Below are 11097 nucleotides of genomic sequence, written 5' to 3' on the forward strand. Positions count from 1 at the left end.
ACACCCGGCTTTAGCTTATATCTTTCTTCAACTTAAGCCAACTCTTCCTCTCCTTAAGGTGCACACTTTTTATGGTAGCCAACAAATAACACACTCACCTGTATATTATTTCTCTGAATGTGACAACTGTAGGGAATTATGTTTGACGCCTCAACATTCTGGAGGATGAGTGCAAGGTATGGATGAATAGTGGGAAGTGGTTTGGTAGGGACAGAGTTGGATGAAGACAAAGCAGGAGGCTGTGGGAATGATTGAAGTAAAATGACGAGGGCAGAAACGAGTAGCACCATGACACTGAGATGGAGAGAAATGAAATATGAGTGACAAAGCAGTTTGGTGAACATAAAATGTCACAGCTGAAAGAAACCTAAGAGCTCTTCTGTTCAAAGCCTTCATACAGATATATGCAAACTGGAGAACCCAAGAACATAATAATCTTTGCCCAAGGTTGTTGTAGTAAGGCTTGTATTTTGAAACAAATTTTCTGAACTCAAAATACATTTACAATTGATGGAATGTCAGTTTATTTGGCAACTTTTTTCCCCCTCAGTGGTACATAAAAAACTGTTGCATCTTATGCTTAACAGTGTCTTAAATTTGATGAAAGACAGTAGTCAAGAAGAGGTTTACATCTCTTTGAAGATCCTTTTGATCTCTTTGAAGAACTCTGGTGCTGTGTCTGGAAGACCCTCTGATACTACTGAACTCTATTTTTATTATTTTTATTTTTTTTTAATAGGGTCTTGCTCTGCTGCCCAGCCTGGAGTGCGGTGGTTGGATCACTGCTGGCTGCCATCAGCAGCTTCCATCTCCGGGGCTCAAGCAGTCCTCCCGCCTCAGCCTCCTGAGTAGCTGGGACTACAGGTGTAAGCCACCACACCCAGTTAATTTAAAAAAAAAAAAAAAAAAAAAAAAGGTGGAGATAAGGCTCACCATGTTGCCCAGGCTGGTTTTGAACCCCTGAGTTCAAGTGACCCTCCCGCCTGGGCCTCCCAAAGTCCTGAGATTACAGGCGTGATTCATCACTCCTGGCCTGTATTTGTGAAGTTTAAAGTAAATAAGAACATGTACAACATTTTAGTTCTCAAAGCAATTCTGGTACAACACGTCCCGCTCCATTCCCACGATCACCCTGGAGCAGGCAGGGCAGGCATGAACGATGACCCAGAGACAAAGGCGCTGTCGATCTTGGAACTGGCAGGGACTCCTCAGGGGCCTCCGGGCCTCCGCCGGTGGAAGAAAGTTCTGTGCTCCTAGGGAGGCAAGGAGTTATTCTGGACCCTTTCTGCAAAAGGCAGCGGCTTCCTGGCGGGGCGGGGAGGGCGCAGGGAAATCCTTGCTTGGGTTCTCGGGTCGGCTGCCTTTAATTTTCATTCTTGACAGGACCAACCCCAGTCCAAACCCGCAGGCAGGGGGCTAAGAGGACAGGTGAGGTCGGGAGGCCATTCTCCTATTACCCTTTAGCGCTCCGGGGGCGGAACCAATTCCCAGGCCCCGCCCCTTTCTCGGCTGGTGCCTCCACCCTGATTCCTCCCTGCCCTCCGGCCACTGCCCTAATCACGTGACGCGATCACGCACCTCCTCCTCCTTGCGTCATAATCCCCGCCCTCCCTCTCAGAGCCCCGCCCCACGTCTCGGCGCAGGTCCCCCCCGCCCCTTTCCATCTGCGGGGCGGCGGGAGGAGGCTCGAAGGAAGATGGCGGTGAATCAGAACCATACCCAGAACCGCCGCGGGGCCCTCATCCCTAACGGTGAAAGGTGCCTGAGGGGAAGCACGGCGTGCCGTCGGAGAGCATAGACATGGCGACTCACAAGTTCTCAGCGTGTCAGGGACTTTGCCGCCTTTTTTGGGCGCGGCGCTCTTAGCTCCGCCCCGTTGGGAGTGCGCGTCCCCTCACGGGTATTCCGGCGTCTTAAAATGGTGGAGGCCCATGCCTGTAATCCCAGCACTTTGGGAGGCCGAGGCGGGTGGATCACGAGGTCAAGAGATCGAGACCATCCTTGGTCAACATGGTGAAACCCCGTCTCCACTAAAAATACAAAAAATTAGCTGGGCATGGTGGCGCGTGCCTGTAATCCCAGGTACTCAGGAGGCTGAGGCAGGAGAATTGCCTGAACCCAGGAGGCGGAGGTTGCGGTGAGCCGAGATCGCGCCATTGCACTCCAGCCTGGGTAACAAGAGCGAAACTCCGTCTCAAAAAAAAAAAAAAAAAAAAAAAGATGGTGGAGGCCGGAACGTTTGGCTTCGCGTGTGAGCGGCAGGGGTGGGAATGCCTCTCTTCAGGCGCAGGGCCAAGACGCGTGTCTCCTCACGGTGCGGGGGCTAGACGCGTGTCTCCTCAGGGCGGCGGGCGGGGGCCGGGGGCGGGGCCAGAGATGCGTGTCTCGTTCGAAGAAAGGCTGGATCTGACTGGCGGTTGTGAGCAGCCGGGGACCCTCGGTGGCAGTGCAGCTGCCCGTGAGTCCCCTATGACTTTGTCGGATGAGGGCAGGCACTGGGTGTGCATCGCCCCCTACTCCCAGGAACTAGGTGTTGCGCTTTGGGAAGAGGGATGAGGAGGTGGAGTGCAGATCATTCTGGAAAGATCTCGAACTGTCGTGGGCTTCTCCTTGTCCCTCGGAACATACCGAAGTCCCGTTTTCTCCTTGCTCCAACTAGGGAGATGTCTGCTTTGTAAAACAAAAGATTGAAAAGATTGAGGCCAGGTGTGGTGGTTCATGCCTCTAATCCCAACACTTTGGGAAGCTGAGGTGGACTCGGAGTTCGAGACAAGCCTGGGCAACATAGTGAGACCCCTATCTCTACAAAAAGTAGAAAATCAGTGGGGCATGATGGTGTGCACCTATAATCCCAGCTGCTTGGGAGGCTATGGTAGGAGGATCGCTTGAACCCAGGAGTTTGGGCTGCAGTGAGCCCAGATTGCACCACTGCACTTCAGCCTGGGTGAGAGCCAGATCCTGTTTCAAAAAAAAAAATAAAAAGATGAGACTGAATAGAAGCCTGGGCAGAATAAAGCACTCTTGGTTGCATGAAGCTGTGTGGGGTTTGCACCAGTTGCTTAGCTCCTTGTGGTTGCTGCTGGCCCCTGCTGCTAGCTCCTGAGCACTCTACTGGAGCAGGCCCAGTCGTCAGAGAGGTGCCTCTCTCCACCTTCAAGGCTTACTTGCCCACTATGGCCGCGACTCCACTACATTCCCTTCTTTACCTCTACCCCACATGCCCCTTTCCTTGTTACCCCACAGTCATCCTCAGTCTCCCCGGCTGCGCGGTTCTGAATTGTGCTGCTTTCTGGGCTCTGACTTGCCCTTACTTTCCTTTTTTCCCACCCAGCAGTGGAACTCAAGCTAGATGATGTGCTTGGGGCCAGCACACCCAGGTCGGTTTGAATGCAGTTGTCAGGAAGATTAAAGTAGACATTACCAAATGCTGATGTCCAGATCTTTCTTCTATCCTTCCTTCCACCAGAAAGTTTTCTTGACAGATTTACATGGGCCTTAGAGGTTCTATGTCCTCACTTGCTTCCTACGTACTTCTGCTGCTTTGTTCAATTTTGTGGGAGATGATTGCTCACCACGCTGACAGGGTTGTCCCTGTGGGCACTTACTAGGAGCCATTTGAGCACCTCTCATTCCATGCTGTGAAGCCATTTCTAATTTGGTGTTTGGGTGTCTTCTCCTTGGGCTATGGGTGTGTCTCTGCTTTGCTGCTTGTGTGTTGGAGAAAGGGAAGGAAGCATGTTTTAAACAACAAAACACAAACACTTGTTTTTGTGGTCCTTTGAATTATCTTTATGGGATCCATTTTGTACTCCTGAATACTTAATAGAATTTATTGAACACTTAAATATGCCAAGTACTGTTCTTAGTTCCAAGAGCTTTTTACTGTAGTTTAAACCACTCTGTCGGCCAGGCATGGTGGCTCACACCTGTAATTCCAGCACTTTGGGAGGCCAAGGCTAGTGGATTACATGAGACCAGTTGTTTGAGACCAGCCTGGCCAACATGGTGAAACCCCCGTCTCTACTTAAAATGCAAAAATTAGCTGGACATGTGGTGCACGTCTGTAATCCCAGCAATTCGAGAGGCTGAGGCACAAGAATTACTTGAGCCCGGGAGGCAGAGGGGAGATTGTAGTGAGCTGAGATTGTGACACTACACTTCAGCTTGGGTAATATGGTGAGACTGTCTCAAAACAAAACAAAAAAACTTACTCTGTCTACCATCTATAGTGAAGATCAGTACTGTTTCCCTCATTTCACAGGTAGAAAAACAAAAAAGTCATTTGCTTAAAGTGCATGTGAGAGAGCTTGGATTTGGATTTGATCTTAGGAACTGTGCATTAAGTACCTACTCCAGCTGTTCCTCCAAAAAGAAAAGGACTGTTTCTCTGATTTCTTCTTGCCAAAGAAGGACTTATTAGGACCCTGGTTTCCTGGATAGAAACGACTTTGCAGAACCTGAGATGGTGGTGCACACCTGTAGTCCTACCTATTCGAGAGGCTGAGATGGGAGGATCACTTGAAGCCAGGAGGGAGTTCAAGACCATACTGAGCAAAATAGTGAGACCTCATCTCACATAATAAAATTTAAAAAAGAAAGCAAAAGAGGAACTTAAAAAAAAACAAGTGGGAGAAGATTGATTCATGAGGAGTCCTCCAAAAGATTATGGAAAATATGGATTGTGAAAAAACTGTGCATGGTTTCCATATTTTTTTCCACAAAAATTAACTCATACTAACTTGTTAAAACATGCCTGCGGTGGCTCAAGCCTGTAATCCCAGCACTTTGGGAGGCCAAGGTGGGCGGATCACGAGGTCAAGAGATCAAGACCATCCTGGCCAACATGGGGAAACCCCATCTCTACTAAAAATACAAAAAAATTAGCTGGGCATGGTGACGTGCACCTGTAGTCCCAGCTACTCGGGAGGCTGAGGCAGGAGAATTGCTTGAACCTGGGAGGCGGAGGCTACAGTGAGCCAAGATTGCACCACTGCACTCCAGCCTGGCGCCTGATGGCAGAGCGAGACTCTGTCTCAAAAAAAAAAAAAAAAAAAAATGCCTGAACAGGATTTAGTTTGAGGCACTAAGAAAGATATTAGCCGGGCACGGTGGCTCATGCCTGTAATCTCAGCACTTTGGGAGGCTGAGGTGGGCAGATCAGGAGGATGACCATGCCTTTCTCACTCAGCCAGGCAGTTTATACCCCTGCCTTCACTGTCACTTCTTTTTGCATCATTTCTTTCTTTTCTTTTTCTTTTTTCTTTTTTTTTTTTTTGAGACGGAGTCTCACCCTGTTGCCCAGGCTGGAGTGCAGTGGTGTGATCTTGGCTCACTGCAACCTCTGCCTCCTGGGTTTGAGGAATTCTCCTGCCTCGGCTTCCCGAGTAGCTGGGATTATAGGTGTCCACCACCTTGCCCTGGTAATTTTGTATTTTTAATAGAGATGGGATTTCACCACATTGGCCAGGCCAGTCTTGAACTCCTGGACTCAGGTGATCTGCCCTCAGCCTCCCAAAATGTTGGGATTACAGGTGTGAGCCACCACACCTACTCCATTTTGTATCATTTCTAATTGTCCTTTTTTGTCTGTTTATTTTTATTTTTGTTTGTCTAATTATCAGTCAGAGGTGAAAACTTAGTGCCTCTTCTGTGTGTGTGTGTGTGTGTGTGTGTGTGTTGTTTTTTGTTTTTAGTACAAATTCAGCCCTGGATGTGTATGTGTGTAGCTTTCTCATTTCACAGGAATATGTGTGAGTTTTTCAAAGCCTTTATTCCTTAAAGCATCTCATTGCTCATCCTTTCCTGTATCTTCACAATTTGTCTATTTTTTGCCCCAACTGTCATCCCTTCTTCTAGCTAGCAGCAACTAATGCATTGGCTTGGAAATGTTTTTGACAAATGCCCTCCAGTAGCCTCATCAGCCCCAGGAAAAATACAAATTAAGCATGTGCCCTTTGAGCCAGTCCTTCAAGAAGCCACCAGACAAGTCAAAACAAACTACAATTTTTTTCTTTTTACGAGACAGAGTCTCACTCTGTTGCCCAGGCTGGAGTGCAGTGGCGTGATCTCGGCTCACTGAAATCTCCGACTCCCTGGTTCAAGCAATTCTCATGCCTCAGCCTCCTGTGTAGCTGTGATTACAGGCACATGCCACCACACCCAGCTAATTTTTTTTTTTTTTTTTTTTTTTTTTTTGAGACGGAGTTTCGCTCTCGTTACCCAGGCTGGAGTGCAATGGCACGATCTCGGCTCACCGCAACCTCCGCCTCCTGGGTTCAGGCAATTCCCCTGCCTCAGCCTCCTGAGTAGCTGGGATTACAGGCACGCACCACCATGCCCAGCTGATTTTTTGTATTTTTAGTAGAGACGGGGTTTCACGATGTTGACCAGGATGGTCTCGATCTCTTGACCTCGTGATCCACCCGCCTCGGCCTCCCAAAGTGCTGGGATTACAGGCTTGAGCCACCGCGCCCGGCCCCCAGCTAATTTTTGTATTTTTAGTAGAGATGGAGTTTCACCATGTTGGCCAGGATGGTCTTGATCTCCTGACCTCGTGATCCTCTGCCTCAGCCTCCCAAAGTGCTGAGATTACAGGCATGAGCCACAAACTACAATTTTTTAGAATAGGTATGTTCCGCTCCCTCTAGTACTTGGTATCTATCGTGGGAATATAGATTTTGTCTTCAAGCTTCTGCCAGACTAGTAGTGGGGATGATACCAGGGTAGGTTAAAAAGCCATAAAGCTTACTTACCACATTCGGCTTTTTAAAAAAATGCACTGTTAGAAAAGAAATTTTAAAAAAAGCAAAATAAAAAAATAAATTGTTTAAGCATTCTCCTAGTTACTATAACCTTTTGATTAGATTCTAGAGTTCTGAAAAAGTTGATTCTGACAGGTTTTCTTTTGCTTTATTTATTGCTTTTATGTCTAGACTGACATTTAAAGGTTCTTACTCTACTGTTTTTTTAGCTAATGTCCTGTATTTTCCTAGTCTTTAAAAAAAAAAACAAAAACCACTTCCCTTTTAATCTGTACATTACTGCCCTAGTTCCAGTTTTTACCTTTCATCAGGACTATTTTAGTAATTCTTAAACTAATACCTTCTTGATCATGTGACTTCCCTGTTGAGAAATCTGAAGCTCACAATTTCCCCTTGCCTACCAAATGATGTTTAAGCTGTAGTTCTGGCATAGCTTTCCAACTTTATTTCACTGTTCCTCCTAACCTCACTCCCACGCTATGTTTTGTTGAAGCCACACCACTAGGCTTCTCCCAAGTATGCAGTTTGCTTTCCATATCTGCTCCTGTACCTCCATTAATGCTGTTTGCTCCCCATCTGGATTGTCCCCACCCTCACCTCTGCCTACTGAACACTACCCATCTCTGTCACTCTCTCTTGCTCTCTTTTTTCAAACAGGGTCTTACTCTGTTGCCCAGGTGGAGTGCAGTGGCTCACTGTAATCTCTGTTCCATGGCTCAAGCAGTCCTCCCACCTCAGCCTCCCGAATAGCTGGGATTACAGGCGTGCATCACCATGCTCGGATAATTTTTATATTTTAGTAGGTATGGGGTTTCACCATGTTGGTCAGGCTGGTCTCAAATTCCTGACCTTAAATGATCCGCTAGGCTTGGCCTCCCAAAGTGCTGGTGTTAGAGATGTGAGCCACCATGCCCAGCCAGAACACTACCTATCTCTTAATTAGCTCAAATTGCACCCTTTCTATTAGGTCATTCCTAATTTCTTCAACCAAAACTAATCTCTTCCACTAAATTGCTATGACATTTTGGTACCATTTATATTATGTATATCATATATTGTTTATATTATGATCTGTATTCATGTTTTCATTCATTTAATAACTGCTTAGAATATCCACTGTTTGCTAGGGCTAGAGTATCAAAGAAGGCAGACATTGCCCCTAATAATCATTAAGGTATACACTGGACTTATATATATACACACATATATATAAAATATTATACATATTCTTATTAAGAAAGAGCTGGGGAGCTGGGTGTGGTGGCTCATGCCTGTAGTCCTACCACTTTGGGAGGCTAAAGCAGATCTCTTGAGCCCAGGAGTTTGTGACCAGCCTGGGCAACATGGTGAAACCCCATATCTACTGAAAACACAAAAAAAATGCCAAGTATGGTGGTGCTTGCCTATGGTCTCCGCTACTCAGGAGGCTGAGTGTGAGGATCACCTGAGCCCAGGAGGCGGAGGTTACAGTGAGCTGAGATTATGCCAGTGTACTCCAGCCTGGGCAACAGAGCGAGACCCTGTCTCAAAAAAAAAAAAAGAAAGATGAAAGAGAGGGAGAAAGGGGGAGAGAAAGAGGGAGGGAAGGAAGGAAGGAAAAAAGGAAGGGAGGAAGAAGAGAGAGAGAAGAAAGAAAAAGGAAGAAGGAAGGAAGGAACCCAGCAGGATTTGATGAATGACAATAAGATGAGTCCAACTTTTCAGGAACCCAGCAGGATTTGATGAGTGACAATAAGATGAGTCCAAGTTTTCCAGGTTAACAGTAAGGAGAGAGCACAACAGGCTCAGGGAACAACATGTCAGAGGGGGCTGGGGCAGTCTGCCGCCTTACCTTTTTTACCAGTGTCAAAGAACCATTGCTATTAGCATGGTGCTTTATGCTTACCACACAAGAAGTCTAAGAATTAGGCCGAGGCGGGTGGATTACGAGGTCAAGAGATCGAGACCATCCTGGTCAACATGGTGAAACCCTGTCTCTACTAAAAATACAAAAAATCAGCTGGGCATGGTGGCGTGTGCCTGTAATCCCAGCTACTCAGGAGGCTGGGGCAGGAGAATTGCCTGAACCCGGGAGGCGGAGGTTGCGGTGAGCCGAGATCGCGCCATTGCACTCCAGCCTGGGTAACAAGAGCGAAACTCCGTCTCAAAAAAAAAAAAAAAAGAAGTCTAAGAATTAATGAGGCCAGGCGGGGTGGCTCATGCCTGTAATCCCCGCACTTTGGGAGGCTGAGGCGGGTGGATCATGAGGTCAGGAGTTCAGGACCAACCTGGCCAAGATAGTGAAACCCCATCTCTACTAAAAATACAAAAATTTGCCAAGCATGGTGACAGGCGCCTGTAATCCCAGCTACTTGGGAGGCTGAGGTAGAGAATTGATTGAACCCAGGAGGCAGAGGTTGTAGTGAGCCAAGATCACGCCACTACACTCCAGCCTGGGTGACAGAGCAAGACTCTGTCTCAGACAAAAAAAAAAAAAGAATGAATATACATTGAGAATAGGAGTAGGTTTAACAAGAAAAAGAATCAAATGATAAAGAGTAAATTGTCAGAGAATAAGATCATTTGAATATTTCTTTTTATTTCAATAAAATAGTAGTAGTAGTAGCAGTAGTAGTAATAGCAGTAGCAGCAGCTAATGTTTATTGAGTGCTTACTCTGGAAAAAAAACTGTGTTAAGAAGTTAATGTTTGTCATTTTATATACGTTCTGGATTGTGTGCTGTTCCTCCTTTTCTACAGTCTCTTGAAGCAGTCCCCAAATGTGGAGCTCTCCTTCCCACAGCAATCAGAAGGCTCCAATGTCTTTAGTGGTACAAAGACAGGAACATTGTTTCTCACTTCATACCGGGTAATTTCTGTTTCTACTTTAATCTGCTGATTAACTCTACATTTGTTTTCCTTAAAAATGAAGAAAAGTTAAATACTGACTTTCGAAGTGTTTTTTTTTTCTTTTTTTTTTTACATACCTGACAGCAATAATTTAAGTGAGAAAAATACTGTATTTTTTTTTTTTTAAAGAGATGGGGTTTTACTTTGTTGGCTAGGCTAGTCTTGAACTTCCAGACCTCAGATGATCCACCCGCCTTGGTATCCCAATCAAAGTGTTTTTAAACGTTTGTACTTTGGGATTTTCCATGTTGAAGAGTGATGGAAGAAATGATGATGTTTCTCAATTAGGCCAGAATGTACCTTGCTCTTGTAAGTCTGAATCCATAGACCAATTTTGCATTCCTTTTCCAAAGTTTCTTTCCTTGTTTAGGTGATTTTCATAACTTCGCACTCCATCAACAATCCCATGTTGTCTTTTATGATGCCATTTGATCTGATAACGAACCTCACTGTTGAACAACCAATATTCGCTGCAAACTTCATTAAGGGAAGTATTCGGGCAGCTCCGGATGGTAAGTATTCCTTCAGAAGCATGTATCTTTTTTCCTCAAAACCTTCTAGAATGTTTAAGATTCAAATTTGGCTCATGTTGAAATTCAAACAAAAGCTGCCCTGTTTTGTCAGGTAGTGCTTTCCTTGGTGTTTGTGGCAGTCTTTCTGTTGTCATCTGTACCAGCTTTTTAGTGAGTGTGTGCCATTTCTTCCCCCAGGTGGCTGGGAAGGACAAGCTACTTTTAAATTAGTCTTCAGAAACGGAGGTGCCATTGAATTTGCCCAGTTGATGGTGAAAGCTGCCTCTGCTGGTGAGTGATGCTGATAAAGATATTAAGCACTTTGGGTTTTTTTGTTTGTTTGGGTTTTGTTGTTGTTGCTGGTGTTATTGTTTTGTTGTTTTTGAGAAAGGGATTTTTGTATTTTTTGTAAGTTGGGTTTTCACCATGTTACCAGGCTGGTCTTGAACTCTTGAGCTCAAGTGATCCTCTGTCTTAGCCTCCCAAAGTGCTGGGATTATAGGCATGAGCCACTGTGCCTGGCCCACTTTGGGATTTAAGGCTTGTGGAATTAAAGTGCAGTAACTCAGCCAAGATTTGCTGGCCTCTGTGGCCAGGCAGTTGGTATTTGCACACATATTCAGTAGGCATTTTCTGGGCTTACCTACGATTGCCAAATACCATGTTATAGGATAGGAACACAAAGATTATTCAGTCCCTTTCTGTCCTGAGGTAGCTGACAATCTAGTAGGAGCTTACAGTCAGACACCCAAGTGACTATGTCTGATAGTCTTTTGTCCATTTAAACACTGACCTCAGATATCCACTGAGAGGTCTCTTCTTTGGGTCAGGGAGCCCTTAGTTATTCTTCCTTTGGTCTGATTTTTTACTTTTTCTTCTCTCTGGACTTGCCTTTGCTTTGCTCAGGTTTAGTCTCCATCTTTTTTTTTTTTTTTT

At 45.7% G+C, this 11097-nt stretch overlaps 2 protein-coding genes and 1 long non-coding RNA gene across 6 annotated transcripts in view; 2 read left to right on the plus strand and 1 right to left on the minus strand.

The window, feature by feature from the left end:
• SEPTIN3 (septin 3) overlaps nucleotides 1-11097 on the plus strand; it is a 38053-nt gene that overhangs the window by 26788 nt on the left and 168 nt on the right. Inside the window, exon 11 of the transcript XR_004265803.1 lies at nucleotides 4529-4534. The gene's annotated coding sequence lies outside the window, so the exon portion shown is untranslated. The remainder of the gene's footprint in view (nucleotides 1-4528; nucleotides 4535-11097) is intronic.
• On the minus strand, nucleotides 1027-1923 carry LOC116544081. The gene is made up of 2 exons (XR_004265807.1): nucleotides 1720-1923; nucleotides 1027-1253 (listed from the first exon to the last, which is right to left on the minus strand). It is a non-coding gene; the product is annotated as an uncharacterized LOC116544081 (long non-coding RNA).
• The window catches only part of WBP2NL (WBP2 N-terminal like), a 26414-nt gene continuing 16918 nt past the window's right edge, over nucleotides 1602-11097 (plus strand). For 3 of the 4 annotated variants that reach the window (XR_004265804.1, XR_004265805.1, XM_032270189.1), the window contains exons 1-4: nucleotides 1602-1758; nucleotides 9500-9608; nucleotides 10020-10161; nucleotides 10360-10452. Coding sequence is in view for 1 of the 4 variants with exons in the window: in XM_032270189.1 (XP_032126080.1) it covers nucleotides 1697-1758; nucleotides 9500-9608; nucleotides 10020-10161; nucleotides 10360-10452 (406 nt within the window). In the remaining 3 variants the exon portion in view is untranslated. The remainder of the gene's footprint in view (nucleotides 1759-9499; nucleotides 9609-10019; nucleotides 10162-10359; nucleotides 10453-11097) is intronic. The other variant, XR_004265806.1, reaches the window with a different exon arrangement.

The sequence above is a fragment of the Sapajus apella genome, unplaced genomic scaffold, assembly GCF_009761245.1.
Source record: "Sapajus apella isolate SASKATOON/1434 unplaced genomic scaffold, GSC_monkey_1.0 scaffold205, whole genome shotgun sequence".
NCBI classification, from domain to species: Eukaryota; Metazoa; Chordata; class Mammalia; order Primates; family Cebidae; genus Sapajus; species Sapajus apella.